Source organism: Trypanosoma grayi (assembly GCF_000691245.1).
Source record: "Trypanosoma grayi strain ANR4 Tgr_217_V1, whole genome shotgun sequence".
Taxonomy (NCBI): Eukaryota; Euglenozoa; class Kinetoplastea; order Trypanosomatida; family Trypanosomatidae; genus Trypanosoma; species Trypanosoma grayi.
In genome coordinates, this window is record NW_008825836.1 from 2,464 (window position 1) to 23,002 (window position 20,539).

Here is a 20,539-nt window from a genome sequence, read left to right on the forward strand (position 1 = left end):
AAAAAAAAAAAGCCACACGAAATCCAAAAAAAAAGGGCCCAAAAGGAAAATGAAATGAGACGATGAAACGAAAAGAAAAATAAAGCAGCGGAATGCCCCTCTCCCTCACACACACACACACGCGCGCACCGAAACAAACACAAAACCCAGGAAAAGAAAACGGAGAAAACCGAACAGCAAAAAAAAAGACCACCAAACAACCCAAATGCCAAACCTAAAGGAAGCGAAAAAAGAAAGAGGGCCCGTGGGAAGAAGAAGAAGAGAGAGCAGAGAAGAGAGGAAAGATGGACATGAGGTGCAAAGGAAACAGAGGGGGAGGGGCAGACCGGGGGGGGAGAGAGAGAGAGAGAGGGAGGACAAAAAAGAAGTATAAGGAAATGGAGTGGTGCCATGACCTGACGAATACGGGCATTAATATATGAAGCGAGACAAACAAGGACTCTGTGAAGAGGAGTGGGGGGGATGAATGTGCGACTCACTCTCTCTGTCGGTGCGTGTGTGGCGTCACAGCAACTTGAAGAACAACAACACTCATTAATCGAGACTACGGAGCGAGGGCCGCATGAAAGGAGGGCAAGACCAATAGCAGAAATGGTGTGCCGATCGAAGCTGTAGAAGAATCATGCGAAGAGAGGAGTGCGAAAAGGATAGAATGTCTATGTATGTATGCGTGCGTGTATGTGTGTGTGTGTGTGTGTGTGTGTGTGGTGGCAGCAGCAGCATCAAAAACAATGTGTACTCCATACGAGAGCTCGGCTGATGCCGACCATCACACCATTAAAAGCGACCCCACAAACTAATGAAAGCCCGAAACATCTGCGTTGGTGTATTGAAAGATAGGGTGGGGGGGAGAGAGAGAGAGAGAGAAAGAGGCAAGGAAGAGGATGTGCGGTGGGAGTGGACAGGAAGGAATGTAAGGAAACGATGAAGTTCAAGGATATATGCATCTATTCCTGAGGACACAGAGAGGTGAACCAAAAAAAAAAGGAAAAAAAAAGAGAGTGCCGGTGCGTAGGGAAGGACAGAACGAAGAGACACAGGAGCACGAATACGAAAGGAAGAGGGAAGACCTGTGCTATCAGAAAAAAAATATATGGGAAGGAAACATTTGACAGAGGCGCTGATGGAAGGAGATGCTTCATCCTCCACTACCGTCGTCATTCCCGCTGCTGCTACTGTAGTGGCTATCGCTCTCTTTTGTGCGGTTGGTGGGGCAGGGTGTGGGGTGGAGAGGGGGCGTGCAGAAGATGCTATGAACTCCCACACGTTTCTACCTCCGCTGCTCTTGTTGTTGGTAGCGCATTTCTCCTGAGCTTTTGCACGCGCAATGCCCCACATCTTAGACCGACTCTGCGCAGGTGAGGCGAAGATGTCGGTTGGGACGAGCAGGCGAAAGACCCTTGACGAAGAGGAAGGGGACGAGAAGGTGCCACACGACCAGGAGAGAAGAGAGCGAGTAGACGCGTCCTGTTCATCTCCAAAAACTAAAAAAAAGCCGAGCTAAATAGTGGGGTGTGATGCATTTTTCCCTGCCCGCAGCCCCCCTCCCTTCTCTCCTTCCTCTGTCTTAGCTGGGCTCGTCCACTTTCTCCCGTCCCGCCGCAGTGGAAGGGCGCTGTGTTTGCTTTCTTGCGCCGCACACGCACATCCACTTACACCCGCGCGTGGAGCGAGAGAGAGAGAGAGAGAGAGATAGGATCACACCGTCACTCAGTGCTGCTTGTCGGCGGCCATGCGGGTGTGCCCAGGCACAAAGCCCACGCCGCGCCGCGAGCTCCCGCTCTTTCGTATGTAAACCCTTTTTCGTTGTATTTTGGCTTCCGATTTTTGTTTTGTTTGTTTGTTGGGTTTTCTTTGTTAGCTCATCTGTTTCTTTTCCGTTCTGTTAATGCTTTTTTGATTTTCTTTTTCCTTTGCATTCTTTCTTCTGTACCCTTTGGTTTTTCTGTTCTCTCTCCTTTCGTCGTGCCGATTCTGCTTCCCGCCGAGCCGTTCGCCTCGCACACGCACACACTCTCCCCTGCTGCACGCGAGCGCCTCCCGGGCTCCGGCCCATTGGCGCGGTGCGGACGCGGCGGCTGCGTGCGTGTGCGAGGCGAGGGGACGAGACGAGTGTGAGAGAGAGAGCGAGAGAGACCGATGCGTGTGTGTGTGTGTGTAGGAGTGAGAGTGGGTGGAAGAGATGCACGGCGAATGTACAGAAGCGCACACACACAGACACACACTAACAAAGAAAAATAAGAAACAGCCAAAGGACGGAGTTGGGCGCATTTTTTTCCTCTCCTCCCGTGTGCGGCAAAGCGGGGGAAAAGGGCGAGGACACGACCATCGTCATTATCATCCACAGGATGGCCTCACATCTTGAACAGTGGTGAGAGAGTGTTGGGGTTTCGCGTGTGTGGTGGTGCTGTTTAGCTCTTCTGCGTTTGTAGTGCGCGTTTGGTTGCGCCATCGCTGTTTGCGCCTTTCCCTTCCCCCACTCTCTCATTGCCTCTTACAAACACCATTCTAGGGGTTGCGCGAGGGACCCATGCGGGCACTGACGCCGGTGTGGAGGTCTGCCACGACTTCGTCCTCTTCAGCGACGTTCGATCTTATCGGGCGTGTGCCGTTGCGCAGCCGTCCACGCTACAGCCAGCAGATGTCGGCGACACAGAAAGTTATGGATGGCGGTACACTTGCCGCACTGCCGGCTGCTCCCTTGAGGTACCCACGCCACGCCACACAGCAGGCTTTGCTGGAGCTGGAAGAGCAGGAGCAGCAGCAGCAGAAGCCCAGCGATGCACTTTGTTTGGCCGCGGAAACGGTGGATGACGACATTATGTTGGACGATCTCCACAACACGCCGCTGTGCGAGGTGGCCGCCCTGTCGGAGCGAAAGAAATTATGCGAGCATCACCCAGCGGCGCGTGGCGTCGGCGCTGATGTCATTGACTTGGTGACAGACGCCTTCAAGGTGGAGCGGGAACGACTCATTGCGCAGCGGCGGCGGGTGCTGTACGACTTGACGCATCCCCGCCCCTCAGATTACACATACAAGGGTAAGCTGGTGCCGCCTCCGCCGCTTAGCTTCGGGACGATATCAGAAGAGGCAAAAATGCTTGGCAACAAGGTTATGCTCGGACAACATTACTCCCTGGTGAAACAGGCAGGGGTGCGGCGCGACGGTGCTGATGATGCTGCTCCTGGCTCTGCGGGTGCTATGGGCCAGCGGCGACGTGGTCACCGCAAGGAAACGATGTACGACAACCACAATTACTTCTTTGAGATCAACGATCTGTACCAGGAGATTGTACTGGTTGGCAAGGCTTGCGCGGGAAAGTCAAGTCTGCTGAATGCGCTCCTTGGCCAGCCCGTGGCAAAGACTAGCAGCACTCCCAACACGACGCGACAGGTGTCCTTTTACCAGAGTGTCAGCCCGGCGGAGATGCAGCGGTATCTCAACGTGCGGGGCAACGGCCTCGTGAAACTCCCCGGTGGTGGCCTGCAGCTGACGTTTGTGGATGTGCCGGGTTTCGGTATGGAGGGCATGTCGGACCAATGGCGAGACAAGGCGGTTGAGCTGACGGACGCATACCTTGGCGTGCGTCGCTCCGTCAACACGGTGCTGTTTTGTATCGACTGCGAACGTGGGCTTACTAAAGCGGATTTGCGCTACTTTACATGGCTGGAGAACCTCCACGGGGTGTTTTTTGTGGTACTAACCAAGTGTGACTCAGTGCCACACTCACGTGTTTGTTCCGTCATGCGGCAAATATACGCCGTCATCACGAAGAACCGACGCAAGTACCGCAAGGTATTCCCGTTTATTCTCCCCACCTCCGCAAAGGACGGCACAAACGTGGAGGTGCTGCGCGGTTTGATCGCCGAGACCTCCGGCCTCATTCCTGGCGATCGACTGCGAGAGGTCCTCAAGGCAAAGGCCGAGGCCGATATGCGCGCGGCGCTGGAGGAGGAGCAGAAACGGCTTCAGGAGGCACGTCACGTTGAAGTGGAGACAGCGAAGGCCTTCTTCGCCACTACAAAGGGCAAAGCCATTGACGACACAGCGTTACCACCACCGGCTGCAACTGAGCTCCTGTCGACACCAGCGCCAACACCGGAGGCGCAGAAGTTTGTGCTTCACCTGGATGGTCAGGGCGATGGCAACAAGGGCGACAGGGGCACACCGCCGGTAACAGCAACCGAAGCGCAGCCGTCCTTAGTGCTTCAGACGGACGAGAGAAACGACATGCATGAGACTGGCTCCGACGAAAAGAAAAGAAGGCGGCAACGCTTCTTGGCGTGGCGCCACGCTCGCCCACTGCAACGACACACGTCCAGCTATGGGTCATTTCGGCTCAACACGGGACTTGAGAGCCCAGATTCGGAACGGCTGGAGTTGTTGTACACAGGGACCGACGCTTCCAAAGGCAGTGCGAATATGAATAGTACTGCATCAGATGAGGCGAATGATGCCGGCCATCTGGAGGAGGAAGAAGAAAGGAATAATAAGGATGCTTCTGCTAACCTTGACACACCACCCCCAGCACCAGCAGCGGCAGTCACGGCCTCCGCTGTTCTTGGCCTGAGTGGGACGGGCGGTGTGGCGGAGCCCCTTCAAGAGACAACGGGAGGTGTTAGTCGCTTCTTGACAATTCTGAACAAGTATGCGCAGCAGGAAACCCCGGTGAGAACAAACCAACGTATTCAGGCGAAAGAGGATCGGTGGCGCGAGCGCCTGCGCAGCGGGTCTGTCACACGTTTCCTTGTCGAGGAGCATGATGGTCGACTTGCTGAGTATAAGGCAGGCAAAAAATTCGGTCCTTCTGTTGTGGAGCCAGACGGTGTGGAAAGAAGACGGTCGCAGTGGGCGGCCCAGCAGTATGTGCAGCAGGCCGTTGCTGTTCGGCCGACAGCACCATGGGCTGCACTTGATGACCTGCGGAAACATAACGAACGTGTTAAACAAGAGGCGGCGATGAAGGGCATGTCGCGAAAGGACCTCGAGGCATACCTACGCAACTCTGGACGCATTACAGAAGACTTTGAGAAATTTGAGGGCGAGGTGACTACGGCCAAGTATATGAATGAGATTCGACAAACTAAAACGCTGCGTACGCAGCAGCAGATGCACCTCAATAGCACGGCAAAGATATCATACCGTTCGATGCCCGTTGGGCTGTGGAAGCACTACGGGCAGAGGAACACGTACTGGCCCACGTCTAACGTGAAGGGTCGTTGATCACATCCTTTTTTTCGTCTCTGGGGAGGGGAGTCGTGCTGAATACCTCATTCTGTCCTCCCGTGTGTTGGGTATATTGATTAGTCACAACTTCAAAGGCGCCTTCCATGTGTGTGTGTGTGTGTGTGTAATTGTTTTTCCTTTCCTCTGTACTCCATCCTCTGTACGCATACACACGCACACACACACACACAGATGCATGTGCGTGGGTACGAGTACTAAGAGTTTGGCCTCGCGCCTTGGTGCAAAAAGATGAAAAAAGAGGAAGAGCATGGGTGCTGGATGCCGTCACGTTCACCATGGCGTCCCTTGAAAGCTGAGGGGGTGATGCGCGTGCTGCTATTGGCAGTGTCAGGTGATCGTGCGACCTGCACTTCAAGCGCCACGGGGCGCGCGTAGACTGTTATCGATGATTCTCGCGAGGCGGTGGTTCGTTTGGACGGTAATTCTCTCCAGGTGTACTGGCCTTCGTTGCCGTCTGGTGCTGTGAGTTGCAATGCTGTCAGGACGATGAGCCTGACGGGGGATGCGGTGCTTCACCAGCTGCTCCTCGGGAAGGACGGTAATGGCCACTGTGACCGCATTGCAGGGGTGTCGCACAGGCGTCGTGTCGCGGCGAAACGACACGCTGCCGAGTGAGGCACAATTGGCAGATTTAATTGCGGAACATTTGATGGCAAGTGTCCGTGGTGTGGAGGGTGACGACGCGTCTATCTTGTTTATCGCTCCACAGTGGTTTCTGTACGTTGCAGGTGACAACGCAGTTCCCGCCGCTGATACATTTTCTGCATCGCCTCCGCCGTGCTTCTTAGAGCAGCGCCCCGGCATTGTGTTGTGCTTCCGCGGCGAGGCGTGCGCTTCGGTGTGCAGCTCGCCCTCACCAAAGGCAACCGTGCTGGTCGCTAGATGGTGGAGAGACTTGCAGCGTGGTCTGCTGCTGCCCGTGGCGGAGTCGGCAGTGGATCTGCTTCTCTCCTGCCAGAAGAAAGAGAAGAGTGATGCTTTTCCGGTTGGGCTACCTTCTAGAGAGGTCTGCATCTCCTCGGACAATGAGGGGGTGTTGCGTGCCTCAGTGGAGCTCGATCTACCTTACCCATCGGTGTTGCCACCGCGTGCGGCGTATCCGCAGCCGCCACGAAGTGATGCTAATGATGACTGCAGTGAGGGCGACGGCGCCGCCTCTCGATGGCCCGCTGCCGGTGTCACCAGCGGATGTGGATGACTTTTCGTTCCTTGAGGAGCATCAGCGGCTGACAGAGTTGCGCTTCGCGGAGGATTTTCCGGATCTACTTGGGCCAGAAACCTACGATGGTCTCGCGTCTACTCACCACCGTCATAAGGAGCCAACTAGACTTTCGCCGCAGCTGCAGCGGGACGCCATTCACAAAGGTGCCGCACACCTCCACCTCTTTGTGGTCACCAATGGTGCTGCAGCAATGGCGTCAGATTCTGTGGGCTCCGCATCGTTGTCGGTGCCGACAGCGTGGTACGTACAGCTTGTTGCGCAGTATGAAGAGGCGAGCGGGATGCTCAACTGCGCGTTGGGTGGCACTCCAAAGCTTCGTCTTACTCCTTGCCCGCATGCCGCATCGAAATTCGTGCTCTTTGCCGACGATGCGCGGGCGAAAGTCTCCGCTGGGCTTGTGTTGCACTCTGTTGACTTCCCAAGTGTTATGATAGACGGAACTGCCTCCACCAGTTTGGAGAGGATGACACTCACTCCTGTTGCTCTAACAACAGCGTTGCCGCCACCACCGTGCGTGCGTTGCTCTTCCACTGGGACGGGGTTTGAGAAGGGGAAGAGGGAGAAGGGCTCGGTACTATCACCAAACACCGTGGTCTCGTCGTACCGCGACAGAAAACCAAGCATGGCAGAGTTCTTTCTGGAGGAGAAGCCACAAACGGATATGCAGACATACTGGCGTATGCGTCCTGTTCCTCTTCACGTCGACAACAACGACGCTGAATGGCACACCGCTGCGAGTCTTGATTCTCATACACTTGGCGCCGTTCCCTCCACACTGCCATTAACTCCTGTCTTGTTTCCGCTATATGTGTTACGTTGACGCCGCTGTGGCGTAGCCACTTGGAAATGGAGCTCTATCGGCACTCACACCGTCGTGAGCTTGGCCTGCAGGTCCCGCGTCGTCCGGGGTGCTTTTTGTCATCACCCAAGAGCCTGACAAGTGGCAACTCCTTCACTGACACTCCATTCTCGCCGCCGGGTGAAGTGGCGAGCTTTGTGCCGCGTGACCTTCTGAGAGGCGTGGAGGTGTGCGAGGAAGAGGAAGAAACAAGAGATGTAGCAGGACATTGCTACGCGGTGCTCTCCACTGCCGCCGCCGCCGCCGCATTTCGAAAAAAACCGCTGCAGGCAGCCATTGTCGGCAACACTGCAGCAGGGAAGACGATGGTGGTGCGGTGGCTGTGGGCTCAAAGCCACGGCTGCGGCAACGCTGGCATGCTGCGTGAAATCGAAAGGTGGTTCCGGCGCGGCGGTGGTAGCACTGTCACTGAAGAGGTGGAAGACGACATCGTTAGTGTTGTTCTGCAGTCGCAGTTGCAGTTGCCTTTGCGGTCACCATCGTCAAATGACAGGACGATAGGAAGCATTGACGGGACGCAACGTGTGAAGTTGACGGCGTATGGAGAGACTCATGTTTTTCTCTCGGACGACGCGCGGTTTCTTGTGCAGCCATCAACAGCAGTCAGTGAGGCGGTGATGCATGTGGTGGACTGTGGGGTGTCTGTGGCGGTGCGCGTTGTTGACATCCCTGGGTGTTCGTCACGGGAGTTGCTCCGCACGCAATGCATGGAGGCAGATGTGGTTATATGCACCGTTGACACGCGCGACCAGTTCAGCCTGACGTGGTTGGAGGAGCGACTCTATGTGATACTTGCTGGTTCAAGGGCGGATGAGCACACGCAGACTGCTGACTCTGTCGCAGCGCAGTGTACTCACCAGCACCGGAGGCAACAGTTTGTTCTCTTGAAACTAAACGAAGGCTCACCACAGCAAGTGGTGTACTCGCGGGATGTGCAGTAGTTGCTGCGAGAGGCCGACTCAATTCTGCGCACACCGCGTCGATCGTGGGTACTCTGGGGCGTGCCGTGCGAAGAACAGATGGACACGGCCCACCGATGCGACCTGCTGTACAAGAGCTTTGTGGATTTGGTGCAGAAGCGACAGGCCTGCCGTCTCATCACCGCCGCTCTGGGGTGGGACGAAGGTGTTGCTGTGCTGATGCAGAAACTCGAGCGCCGCGTGAATAACGCCAGTGGCGGCAAACGTGATCGTGCCGCGATGGGCTGCGCCGAAGAGGATGTGACCAACGCGTTAGGACACGTGCTAACCACTCTCCCCGTCTGGGTCTGTGAAGGTATTGCGAGGGAATTCTTGCGGTGCACTGGCGTTGACCCGCTGTTGGTCTCACTGCCTTTGTGGTGGTGCCTGCTGCGCTGGTTGATGGTTGGCGTTTGTCTCTCCGATCCACTTGCGCACTGCTTCTGGCTCGCGCTTCAAGCAGAGAGCGGGGGAAGCTGTAGTAACAATGACTATATTGGGATTGACAACAACGACGACAACAACAACAATGGCACTGGGCAAAAAGTTAATAATGACAGTGGAGCCCTCAGCCGTGATCCCTAGCGCGTTGTAGCGGCGTGGCGAGTTCACCACCTAACGTTACCCGGGTAGCGGCTCATGCTTGAAGAGTTCTATCGTTTTCGAGGCAAGACAAAGTCTTTGTGTGTAGATGTCTTGTCTCATCTTGTCACCATCACACAAGAGGTGGCACGACTTGCATTTATTGAGGTTTCAGCAGGTACATTGAGGCAGTGGCTGGGTCGTGTGGTGGAATCACAGAAAAAAGTGCCCAGTGGTGATGATGGTGAACGTCAAGCGTGGCTACTCTTCATGCTTTCTTTATCGGACTCTAACTCCGCCGTGCCTTCTGCTTCGGAAGACATGAGTATATGCAGCAGCGAGGCTCTCTTGAGACCTTTACTAATACTGCGCCTCCTGTGTGGTGCATCTTGTTTGCTGGGGGCTCTGCTGTGCAAACTGCAGCAGGCACCACCCACCAACGTCTCGCAGCTTTGGTGCTTTAACTCCCCTCTGCGGGAAGCTGAGCCCAACGATAGCTACTCACTGTCCGATGAATGTGCGGCTGCGTGTGCGGCAGACCGGCGCAACGATTCGCTGCGTCCGCCCACGCGTCTCCCCACACAGCTGCTAGAGCTCGCCGTAGGTACGGAGTTGGTGCGAGTGATGCATGGCTGCCTGCCCAACGAGCAGGAAGGTGTGCGCCGTGCCAACTCCACGTTGTCTGTTGCGGATTTGGCACGCTCTCTGCGTCACACTTGGCCGGCGACCGATGTCGAATACCCACTGGACTGGCGCAGCAGTTGGGTCGAAGAGAACGAGGCGGACTTTATCCGCCATGTCCACAGGGCCATCCAGCGGCACGAGAACGAGGAGAGGTGACTGCGCCGGCGGCTATACGGAGAGGAGGCGCTGCAGCAATTCGCACCTCCCACAAGCGCCTACGTTGTGGCGTAGCCGGGCTACACCGATGTAGACGCGGATCTGGAGTCGGTGTACCGTGATATGGCGGAAGATCTGGCGCCACTCTAAAACTTGAGCGGAGGGGCACCAGAAAGGCAAATACCCGCTAACAGACCCAAGCAAATTCCCAAAAAAAAATAAAAGGGGAAATAGAGAGATAAAAGAGTTCTCGTTGTTTTACTTGTGCGCTTTTTTCCTCACTGATGAATGTCGCAGATAGTGGTAGTGGTAGTATATTCAAAATGGAGGTGTACCGACGTGTGACCGAGCGTGTGCGTGGCGCGCTGTGGGCGCATCACGGCCGCCTTATGTCGGAGCGGCAATTTCACCGCATTCTGGCGTACGTCTACAACAACAAGTACGAGCACCAGATACGCTTTGACCGGATGGAAGTGGTAGGCCGCGAGTGGGGGGGTCGTGTGGAGGTCGTGACAACACCGGCCGGCTTTTTGAAGCGGGTGCGCGTCAATCCGTGCATTGAGGAGATCTCGGTGTATCAGCAACAGCAAATGATCCTTGCGGCGTACGCGGATGCCTGCGCGCAGGGCAGGCGACTGATGGAGCAGGCGGAGATAAACATCTACAAGCAGTTCCTTAAGGACCTCAAACCAATCATCATGGGTATCCGTGATAACGCGGAGTTCTATACCGTGCCGGAGGACTCCATTGAAACAATCGGTGGTACGCTACACTCCGGCAATGGTGCTGCGCCCCTGACGCATCGTACAATCCCTGCCGCAAAGGCACACCAACCGGGTGACGAGGTTCGCGCACGCCAGCAGTGGGAGCAGAAATGGCTGCACACACCGCAGGGCCAGTCATGGGCGCTGACACTACGGGGTAAGGCGTACTTTGCGATGCATTGCCCGCAGTACCGTCCACGTGGTGCACCTGGCGCGAAGAAGGCGACGCTGCCATTAGATCTGCCGGCACCATACACACCGATGGATGAGGCGCGGCTGCTTAAGAAGAACTGGATGGCGTACCTCGACAACAAGCACGTGGCAGAGGTGATGTGGACACGGGCCAAGATAGCGGATCGGGAGAAGCACCAACGGAAGCTGCAGGAAACGGGACAGGCGTGGCATCGTCCTATCAATGAGGAGGCTGTGACAAGGTGGTGATTTTGTTTCTCATGCTCTAGTGTTTGGGGAGGTTGTTGTTGTTGTTGGTGTTGACTTTGATGCGATTGCTATTGATGATGTGTGAAGGAGGTTTCCCCCACCCTAGGGGTTAACCACACTTCACGTAGTCTACTCGTGTTGCCCCTCCCTTCTGCTTTTGTTTTTTTTTCGTTTGGGGCGTACCGCTCTGGAAAGGTGGATAGCCACCCACACAAAAAGGTCAAATGCTCAGCGGGGGTGGTGCTGCATCTTCGCATGATGAGGGATCATCGTCGTACACGTCTCCTATCGTCTCGCGTCATCACAAGTTGTGGGATGGCACTACTATCTTCCACGTGAAGGGTTTGAGGCAAGAACAACGGCAGCAGAAGCAGCAACAGGAGGAAAATACAGTATCCCCATCGTGGTTGCCTCCAAAACTGATGAACGCAGCCTCCATGTCGCCGTCACCCAGCCCTACCAAGGCGCGTTTGTCATTCGCCCCGATGCAGCGTAATGGTCTTGGCAGAAGCCCTCTCTTTTCTCCAAGGAAGGCGCCACTCAGTTTCGCTACGTCAGCGGCTACTACTACTACTACTACTACTACTGCTACAGCGGCGGCGGTGGTGGCTGCTTCGGCGGCGGCACCGTTATCATTGAACGGCCACCAATACAACGTCCCAGTGGCAGTTGATGTGCCCCTGCAGCAGCAGATGCTAGATGCCTTCAAAAGGCGAGCAACGCGTGCAGTCTCGCTGGACAAACTCGACACTATGAGAGATGAGGATCCGCTATGGCCCAGTGGGGCGACACGGTCATCGGATATAACAGCAGCAAGGCGCAAAGACCACGGGGGTACAGCTGTGCCCGGATCCATGGCGCGCGACCAGGTGGTGCGTGTTGTTGACGTGGTGCTGTCGACCGGTGTGTCCTCATCAGTGAAGACTGGCTACGCTGGCAGTGCTTCCAACGACGAGACAATTGCGTGCACGGCGCTGGCCCGCGCCCTCGAGGCGGAGCTGCACGGACGATTTATTGTTGAGCAGGCCGAGCTGTGGATGCGCGAGGACGCGGCGCGGCGCAAGGCGTGTCTGCGGGAGGAACACATGCGGCGCCTGCTGGTGATGCGTGCCGTAGCGGCGATGCACGCGTGGCACAGCGAGCACCGGCACGCCGCTCGAATGCGCGACTTACAGGTGCGCTCTGATGAGCTCGCGGGAGAGGAGCGAGAGACGCTTCTCGCAAGCGTCCGCCGATTGGAGAGCGAAGAATCGGTGCTGCTAGAGCGCGTCGGCGACGCCGAGAGGCGCGTGAAGTGGGGCCAGCGGCTCCTTGCACTGCGAGAGCAGGAGGCCCTCACGCAGATCAAGGCGGAACGCCACGCGATGGTTGCGCAGCTGCAGCTGTTGGAGACACGCCTCGCGGAAGCGCTTGAGCGGCGCAAGAGGGCGGTTCTCGGCGCAGCGTTTGGCCACGAGCCGCACCACCAGCTTCTCTCGTTTGAGCCGCACAGCACAGGGTGGGATGCGCCGTCTATCTGTGTCTCGCGTGATCGCACATCTAACGCCACACAGGAGGAGCAGGCGTTAACAGCAGCAAAAACACATGCTGCACCGTTGCGCCGCACTGCTGTGTCATCATCGATGGATTTCTCGACGCCGACGGCCCCTTTATCGTCTTCGGGCGGTGGTGCGTTTTTGGTTGCTATGCGGGATGCGACGGCCGCGGCCACGCGGCTGCTGGATGAGGAACGGCCGCATCCGTTTCATCACCGTGTCGTTGATGCACCACCGGCCGACTACTACGCCGCTGCACGCCAGGGAAGAGTGAGTGGTGACGTGGACATCAGGCGTGCATCGTCACCGCGGACGGTGCTTTGAATTGAGGGGTGTAGAGTCTGAATCGAGCTGGCATAGCTGTACTAAGATTTGTTTTTTTTTTTATTTTTTAGTGTGTATGCTGTTCTCCTCCAGTGTGTGACCTGCGCCCTCTATGTGGTGCATTTCCTGGTGGGGAGATGCCAGAGTAGCGGGAGGGAGCGTGCGAGGTTGAGGCGATGACGTCACTGCTCTTGTGGGGCATATGACGGTGCTACGGCGGTATTGTGGAGAGCGATGTGCGTACCTTATTGAGTATTGCCCTTGTTGCCCTTTGTAGCAGTTTGCTAATGTGCACTCAAATAGGGAAGAATGAATAAATCTTCTGTAGACATGAGCATGGTGCTGCCGCACACTCTTGCTGCCAACATCTCCTCGGCGAGTTCCTCCGATGAAAAAAGGCATTCACCGCGTCTCTTGCTGCTGCTACTGTTGTTGCTGCTCATCCCGGCGGTGTGGGGGGCGTACCTTCTGGCGCGCTACTGTCGCAGATGCCGCTATCATCGCCTCGCACGGCGTTTGAAGCTGTGGGGCGAGCGAAAGCCAGGAGAAGTGGACGACGTTGAGATGGGATACGCCATTGGCGGTGGTGAGTGGTTAACGCATCGATACTACCCACAGAGCAGCAATGTGGATGGAAACACGCTGGCTCTCGATCTGAGCGGTACGACAAAAGAGTTTGACCCTATTTTCGAGGAGGCGCAGCAGCACGAAAAGCGACGAATGTGGCGGCGCACCGTGGCCGATGCTGCAAGCAACGTTAGCGGCGATTTGGAGGGAGACAGAGAGGCTACGGCGGACATGACTGAGAATGCCTTACCCGAAGGGGAGGGGGAGGCTGTAGGGTCATATGATGCTACAACGACACGTGTGTGGTTGAAGAAACTCGTCAGCGAGGAGTTCGCCAACAGCAGAAGCACAAACGACAACAACAACAAGAGTGGCACTGCAGTGCCGCCGATGCCAGGCGGCGCGAGCGCGGTTGCAGGACCTCCAAGCCCCCGCGACCGCCAGTGGCGGGGCGGCAGCAGCATACCTGTCGACCACCGGCGCCATGAAAGCCGCGGCTTTGAGGACATTTTGGCGACAGTGGCGCCGCCCGAGCCGCTCGCCGCCGCGCTTCAAAATAAGAGCGGCATGACGAAGGACACATCCGCATTTGTGGCGCACTCCGGCGAGATAAAGGACAAGACCGAGGAAGAGGAAGAAGAAGAGGAAGAGGAAGAGGAAGAAGAGGAAGAGGAAGAAGAAAAGGAAGATTAAAGCAAAGCATCAGAAGTCCAAACCAGGCGGCGGGAAATCCTCGTTTTTGTTTCTCTACTTGATGGGCGTATGCGCGTTCATTCACATGGAGTGATGGGGTCCTCATTATGCCTGTCATTTCCCACCGAATACGCGCAAACGGATGACCATGTGCTGGATGTGCCCGTCACCCGGCTCGCTTTAACTGTGCCTCCTACTGTTATTGACTGTTGATCGTGGTGTTCTTAGCGAATATATAAAGTCTGCATCTGTGTGTGAGTGTGTCTATCTGATTCGGCTGCAAGTCTGGATGACAGCGAGCAAAGCTCAACCATTGAACAACTGTTTTCACAGCTGCCCCTCTCGGTGTTGGGCGTAGTGAGCAGAAAAACAAAAGTCCAGCCAGCTGTTCAGCAGATTTACTCCATGTCTAGAGTAACATTGGCTGTGTTTCTTCTGTGTTGGTGCTAACTATGACGGGGCGAAAAGTCGAGATCTCTTCACGAAAAGAGGTGAAGAATACCGCTTCCAAATTGGCTTATGATTCCTACAATAATGTGAAGATAAGACTTGGCGGTGAAGTGCCGCGGCATGAGTGTCACCACCACAATATGACGACTTCCTTTCGTAGACATATAGAGGGGTAACACAAAATCACTCAGAATCTTCACCTCGTTTTACCCTTAAATCTCTGCTGACATAGATTATCTACTGACTACTGTGCCGCACTTATACACACAAAAACGATGAAACACTATAATAACCACAGCTACCATTGGCTGCTGCTGTTTCTGCTGTGCTGCGCAAGTGCGTGCCTCGGCTCGGCGCAGCATCACTGCGGGTTCGGCGAGTTGATGAGGCAGAGCGGCACACGCCCGTTGGGCATTGTGGCGGAGGTGCCAAAGAAGGGCGAGAGCGCGTTCCAGGCGTACACCGCGGCGGGGTCGGACGGCTGGGCGCCTCTCCGCATCGTGGTGTCCACGAGGGATCTCGACAACACGTCGAAATACTGCAACCAGACGGGTGTGGAACGATCTACGTTTTTCAGTCCAGTTAATTGCACAGAGTCGATGGTTCTTACGCCTGAAAAAATTGCTGCCATTAAGAACCCGATCATCCCTGCTGCTGTGAAACTGCACACGGACCGTCTGCTCGTCCAGCCTGTGAGCGGCCCTTTAAAGGTGCCTGAGTTTGCCGAGGGTTCTGTGTGCAAACACTTCACAGTGCCGTCTGAACATCACACAACAGGCGTGAGCAACGCGGACATGGTGCTGTACGTTGCGGCTGGTCCCTCGGAACGAGGAGCCCTTGTCTGGGGTGCCCCGTGTGCCATGGCTGAAGGTCGCCCTGTCGTCGGTGCATTGAACATCCCAAAGGTTTCAACGCTCTTGGTGCGGTTCTACTCTCGCATTGCCGCTCATGGTATTGCACACGCACTTGGCTTCAGCTACGAGGTGATGGTGTCCCGCGGGATGGTGGCGAACATCACGAACGTGCGCGGCAAGGCACAGGTCACGGTTGTGAACTCTTCCAAGACTGTGGAGAAGGCCCGAGCGCACTACGGCTGCGACGAACTTACTGGCATGGAGCTGGAGGATGAGGACGCCGAGAGGACAACAGGCTCGCACTGGGAGCGGCGCAACGCGAAGGACGAGCTGATGGCTGCGCCGGTTGGTCTCGGCACCTACTTCTACACTGCACTGACGATGGCGGCGTTCGAGGATATGGGCTTCTTCCGCGCCAATTGGGGGATGGAGGAGCCGATGAGCTGGGGCAGTAACGCCGGNGTTGGTCTCGGCACCTACTTCTACACTGCACTGACGATGGCGGCGTTCGAGGATATGGGCTTCTTCCGCGCCAATTGGGGGATGGAGGAGCCGATGAGCTGGGGCAGTAACGCCGGCTGCGGCCTGCTAAAGGAGAAGTGCATGACGAACGGTGCCACGAAATACCCGGACATGTTCTGCAGTAAAAAAGGAATTGTTAAATGCTCCTCGGATCGCTTTGGCTTTGGCGCCTGTGAGTTTGACAAGCATGAGTCGCCTCTTCCCGAACGGTTTCGGTACTTCACAAGCCCGGATCTCGGTGCACCCGACCTTCATCTGACGGACCACTGCCCTATCCTGGTGCCTGAGAGAATTATGTGCAGCGCCAATGCTTATGGGGATATACTTGGAAACATAATGGGCGAAGATTCGTGGTGCCTGGACGGGAACGGCCTCTTTTTGAATACATCGAAGCCAGAAGAGATGCCAGGCGTCTGTGCGGCCGTGCAGTGTGCTGACGGTGTTGTGAAGGTGCGGTATGGCGGCGACGACACGTGGCACAGCTGCCCCGAGGGTGGCTTACTCACGCCGTCGTCAACGTCGCAGGCCTTTGTGAACGGCACCATCAAGTGCCCCAAGTACACCGAGGTGTGCACCGTCGCCGGCGACGGAAGCAGCCGCATCGCCATCAAGTCCAGTCCTGACACCAGCGGCAGAAGCTCTTCTTCCACGTTTGATGGGGGGAACAAAGCTGTTACTGCTCCAAAGGTTACTTCTGACATGAGCAGCGGTAACCCTGATTCCGCCGGTGTCACTGTCAGCAGAACCGCCAGCCCGAAGGATGCCAACAGAGGTGTTGTCAATTCCCATTACGATACCGACATTAACAGCGGCCCCGCTAATTACGCTGTTGCTCCCTCCAGCGACAACAGCATCACGTCGGGTACTCATGCTGACACGAGTGTCTCAGTGGATTCCAGAGCCATTGCCGATATCACCGCTCTCCCTAATTCTAACGGGGATGCCGACGTCAGTACGGCTGCCAGCATTGTCGCGCCGCTCGCGTTTCTTGCTGCAGCCGCCACTGCCTTGCAGACCGCGTGACGGTCTGTTGGAAAAACGCGCCCGCGCGCCAAATCGGCAGAAACAAGTTTTATGGAATACACACTACTCTTCTTACGGGATCTTTTGGGCTTAATACATTGCTCCATTTTGTGTTCTTCACCAGTGACAATACAATTCCTTTTCCTTGCTGATACTTGGGCAGCTTTGCACTCGCCTGCTGTGTTGCACAAGGCACCACATAAGCATGTGGCGTGGCGTGCTGCTTCGGCAGCAGACCTGCGACCCGCAGGACTGCATCGTTACCACCGTCATGGGCTTTCCCCCCCTCTTTTATGCTTTTCTCTTGCTGTGAACCGCTCTCGATGGAGAATGCGACCGTTCCTTCCTCTTCACGGACAGGACGCAAGCGCAATAACCTGTGTGCTTCTGATTCGACTTCACGTAAGTGTTTCTTGGTCTGGGGAATAGGGAAATACGTCAGTTTCACGTAATTTTTTTTTTCGAAATATACGATTCATAATTTGGATCCACGCAACAGCTTCTTTCTTGGGCTTGGGCTTGGGGCTTCATCCAATATTAAGAGCTTCGGTGCGTGGTGCGCCCTCTGTGGTGCTGGCGGTTGCTTGGGGTGCTTGTGCTGCTGCTGCGGCTACCACTGCTGTCCGTGTGAGTCTTCTTCCCCGCAGCCCTCTCGCTGCTGCTGTGGTAGGTAGGTGCGTTTAGACATGGCTGCATGTGGGCGGCGCTGCTGCTCTTCGCCAGCCCCGCCGTCATGGGTGCTGCTGCCGTCATAATGCTGTCTAAGTGCGCTACGCACGTGGCAGTCGACAGTCTCTGACGTTGGTGCGGCCGGTGGCTGCTCAGCTCCACGTGCCGACTCTGAGGGGGTGGCACGGCTTGGCTGGACACTCATAGCGTATATGCACGGGGCGGTCGGAGCGCCGACGAAAGAGTCAGTGGACACATTGCACAGTGCTGCTGACCGCTGCACAGTGGTGCCCTCCGCCCGAGAAGAGACGGAATGCATGCACACGCACCACAGCCGCCAGTGTGTGTCATCGCGCGCCCTGAGGCGTTACCGTTTTCGCGTAGCGTACTGCAGACATGCGCACTCTCTTCTGCAGTGCCTGTTTCTGTTGCTGTTGCCGCCGGCGTGCTTTGCTTCTCGTGGTGTGTTGAGGGTTTGACGGCGTGGTGAGCTGACTTCTAGTGCGTGTGATATAGTGCCCGTGGCAACAGTCTTGCTTGCGTGCGTGCGCCCCTTCCTTCTGCTTGTGTGTGTGAATGATGACTCGCTGGTGCTCCACGCACGCCTCTCTGTCTCTCTCTGCATCAACTCCTTTCCCTTCTCTTTTAGACAACCACTGCTGCCTACTGTGCTACTGCCCTGAACCACACACGGACGAAACATGAAACACCGGTTCCTCAATGCCAAACTGTCGCTCTTTGTGGTGCTGCTGTGCTGTGCCGGTGCGTGTCTCGCCTCTCCACGCCATCGCTGTGGGTTCGATGAGATTATGAGGGAGAATGGCAATCATCCAGTCGCCATGGTTGCGGAGGTGCCGCAGAAGGGCCAGAACTCCTTTCAAAAGTATACTGTGGCCACATCGGACAGCTGGGCTCCCCTCCGCATTGTGGTGTCCACGAAGGACCTTGACGACCCATCAAAGTACTGCAGTGAGGTTGGTGTGGAGCGGCCCAACTTTTTGGGCGGGAGCTTTTTCTGTGAAGATCTGGACATCATTACTGCGACGTCAATGCGCATTCTTACACGTAGGCTTATCCCTGCAGCTGTGAAATTGCACACGGATAGATTGCTTATCCGTAGCGGGGCCAGACGTTTGAAAGTGCCTCGATTTGACAAGGGAACTATATGCAGTAATTTCACAGTACCTGGGTTTCACCAGAGGATAGGTGTAAGGGCTGCAGACATGGTGCTGTATGTTGCGGCTGGGCCCTCGAGGAAGGCTGACATGTGGTCGGTGCCCTGCGCTGCGATTGGTGATCGTCCAATCGCTGCTGCAATGAACGTAGCCAATATCAAGGCGTCAGCGCTGCGTCACTCCACTCGTCTTGTTGCACACGAGATCGCACACGCGCTTGGCTTTGCCTACGAGCTGATGGATTCCCTTGGTATGATATCGAAAGTAGCAGGTGTGCGCGACAAACCGCAAGTGGCAGTTGTGAGCTCTAAGAAGACAAAGGAGAAGACACGAGCGCACTACAGCTGCGGTGATCTGGTGGGCATGGAGCTGGAGGACGAGGGTGGTGAGGGGAAGGCACTGTCGCACTGGGAGCGGCGCAACGCGAAGGACGAGCTGATGGCTGCGCCGGTTGGTCTCGGCGCCTACCTCTACACTGCACTGACGATGGCGGCGTTCGAGGATATGGGCTTCTTCCGCGCCAATTGGGGGATGGAGGAGCCGATGAGCTGGGGCAGTAACGCCGGCTGCGGCCTGCTAAAGGAGAAGTGTATGACGAACGGCACCACAAAATACCCGGACATGTTCTGCAACGGAGAATCTCCCAGTTTGTGGATGTGCTCCTCGGATCGTCTTGGGTTTGGGAGTTGCATGAGGCGGTCTTACAAAGAAGAACATCCCGAGAAGTATCGGTACTTCGTTAAAAATAAGGTTGCTGGTGATGAGTCATCGCTGACCGACTACTGCCCAAGTGTCGAGCTCAGTGAGTATTTCTGCGGGGAGAGGGGAGCGTCTCCGTATCCAGGGAGCCTTCTGAGCAACGAGTCGTGGTGCCTTGATGGGGAGGATCTTGTGGCAAGGGGCTCCTTCGGGGCCAAGATCTTCACAAGCGGCGTCTGCGCGGCTGTGCAGTGTGCTGACGGTGCTATGAAGGTGAAGCATGCTGGCGACGAGAAGTGGCACGACTGCCCCGAGGGCGACTCACTCAGGCCGTCGATGACGTCTTCATCCTTTGCGAGCGGCAGCATCAAGTGCCCAAAGTACAGCGAGGTGTGCACCATCGCTGCAAATGGCAGCAGCCTCATCCATTCCCACTCCACTCGTGACACGAGCAGCAACTCTTCTAGCCGCCGGGAGCGCTGAGTCGCACGGCTTCAAGCACGCCGCGCTGGTCGGCCTGGTCGCTGCGAATGGGGTGGGCCACAACACACAGCGCTTCTTCAGCGTGGCCGTGGTACGGTCGCCCCGTCCGCAGCGAAAAGACCAACAAATCGTTAGGTACGTGAGAGTATGCTTCTAGACGAACAGTCAAGTACACATAATTTTTTTTTACAATTGCTTGTCGCTCTCCGACACCGAAAAAAGGTTTCTGTTTTGTTTGTTAAGCGCTTCGGCTTGTATTGCTTGTCGCACAGCGACCCTGGGGTTTCTTTGAAGGACAGAAATATGGTGCCCACGGGGCTTTGGGGCGCTTGGGATGTACACAGGAGCACTTCCGCCCTTCTGAAGTGCTGAGTGCAATAAACGTTGCTTCGGTTTCCGCTGTGTGGTCATGATACCATTCTCGATCTCTCCGCCTTTCTGCTGCTGTTGTTGCTGCTCTTCACAGGTAGCTGTGGTGCTGCTGCTGCTATCCGGCCTGTGCATGCGGCGTGGCGGCATGCACTCGGCGCCGATGTGCCCTGCTGGCCGTGACGCGGGCACGCTGCCGGCCTATCCCTGGCTGCTCCACCACCCTCATTACTACATGAGCAGTAGGCGAGCTGCTCCTTG

At 56.1% G+C, this 20,539-nt stretch overlaps 11 protein-coding genes across 11 annotated transcripts; 10 read left to right on the forward strand and 1 right to left on the reverse strand.

Moving 5' to 3' along the window:
• Window positions 1-2,530: 2,530 nt before the first annotated feature.
• Window positions 2,531-5,224, forward strand: DQ04_02171020 (hypothetical protein; the record flags this gene model as incomplete). The annotated part of the gene is made up of 1 exon (XM_009311591.1): window positions 2,531-5,224. The coding sequence occupies one exon, from the start codon at window positions 2,531-2,533 to the stop codon at window positions 5,222-5,224; it is 2,694 nt and encodes an 897-aa protein (XP_009309866.1).
• Window positions 5,225-6,366: 1,142 nt separating this feature from the next.
• On the forward strand, window positions 6,367-7,290 carry DQ04_02171030 (hypothetical protein; the record flags this gene model as incomplete). The annotated part of the gene is made up of 1 exon (XM_009311592.1): window positions 6,367-7,290. The coding sequence occupies one exon, from the start codon at window positions 6,367-6,369 to the stop codon at window positions 7,288-7,290; it is 924 nt and encodes a 307-aa protein (XP_009309867.1).
• Window positions 7,291-7,316: 26 nt separating this feature from the next.
• On the forward strand, window positions 7,317-8,270 carry DQ04_02171040 (hypothetical protein; the record flags this gene model as incomplete). The annotated part of the gene is made up of 1 exon (XM_009311593.1): window positions 7,317-8,270. One exon carries the CDS (start codon window positions 7,317-7,319, stop codon window positions 8,268-8,270), a length of 954 nt encoding a protein of 317 aa, XP_009309868.1.
• A 78-nt stretch (window positions 8,271-8,348) lies between these two features.
• Window positions 8,349-8,873, forward strand: DQ04_02171050 (hypothetical protein; the record flags this gene model as incomplete). Its single annotated transcript, XM_009311594.1, has 1 exon — window positions 8,349-8,873. One exon carries the CDS (start codon window positions 8,349-8,351, stop codon window positions 8,871-8,873), a length of 525 nt encoding a protein of 174 aa, XP_009309869.1.
• A 54-nt stretch (window positions 8,874-8,927) lies between these two features.
• Window positions 8,928-9,710, forward strand: DQ04_02171060 (hypothetical protein; the record flags this gene model as incomplete). The annotated part of the gene is made up of 1 exon (XM_009311595.1): window positions 8,928-9,710. The coding sequence occupies one exon, from the start codon at window positions 8,928-8,930 to the stop codon at window positions 9,708-9,710; it is 783 nt and encodes a 260-aa protein (XP_009309870.1).
• A 323-nt stretch (window positions 9,711-10,033) lies between these two features.
• DQ04_02171070 (hypothetical protein) lies at window positions 10,034-10,915 on the forward strand (the record flags this gene model as incomplete). Its single annotated transcript, XM_009311596.1, has 1 exon — window positions 10,034-10,915. One exon carries the CDS (start codon window positions 10,034-10,036, stop codon window positions 10,913-10,915), a length of 882 nt encoding a protein of 293 aa, XP_009309871.1.
• A 224-nt stretch (window positions 10,916-11,139) lies between these two features.
• On the forward strand, window positions 11,140-12,774 carry DQ04_02171080 (hypothetical protein; the record flags this gene model as incomplete). The annotated part of the gene is made up of 1 exon (XM_009311597.1): window positions 11,140-12,774. The coding sequence occupies one exon, from the start codon at window positions 11,140-11,142 to the stop codon at window positions 12,772-12,774; it is 1,635 nt and encodes a 544-aa protein (XP_009309872.1).
• A 309-nt stretch (window positions 12,775-13,083) lies between these two features.
• DQ04_02171090 (3a2rel-related protein) lies at window positions 13,084-14,034 on the forward strand (the record flags this gene model as incomplete). Its single annotated transcript, XM_009311598.1, has 1 exon — window positions 13,084-14,034. One exon carries the CDS (start codon window positions 13,084-13,086, stop codon window positions 14,032-14,034), a length of 951 nt encoding a protein of 316 aa, XP_009309873.1.
• A 725-nt stretch (window positions 14,035-14,759) lies between these two features.
• Window positions 14,760-16,883, forward strand: DQ04_02171100 (surface protease GP63; the record flags this gene model as incomplete). Its single annotated transcript, XM_009311599.1, has 1 exon — window positions 14,760-16,883. One exon carries the CDS (start codon window positions 14,760-14,762, stop codon window positions 16,881-16,883), a length of 2,124 nt encoding a protein of 707 aa, XP_009309874.1.
• Window positions 16,884-16,934: 51 nt separating this feature from the next.
• Window positions 16,935-17,312, forward strand: DQ04_02171110 (hypothetical protein; the record flags this gene model as incomplete). The annotated part of the gene is made up of 1 exon (XM_009311600.1): window positions 16,935-17,312. One exon carries the CDS (start codon window positions 16,935-16,937, stop codon window positions 17,310-17,312), a length of 378 nt encoding a protein of 125 aa, XP_009309875.1.
• Window positions 17,313-20,095: 2,783 nt separating this feature from the next.
• On the reverse strand, window positions 20,096-20,428 carry DQ04_02171120 (hypothetical protein; the record flags this gene model as incomplete). Its single annotated transcript, XM_009311601.1, has 1 exon — window positions 20,096-20,428. The coding sequence occupies one exon, from the start codon at window positions 20,426-20,428 to the stop codon at window positions 20,096-20,098; it is 333 nt and encodes a 110-aa protein (XP_009309876.1).
• Between the last annotated feature and the right edge of the window lie 111 nt (window positions 20,429-20,539).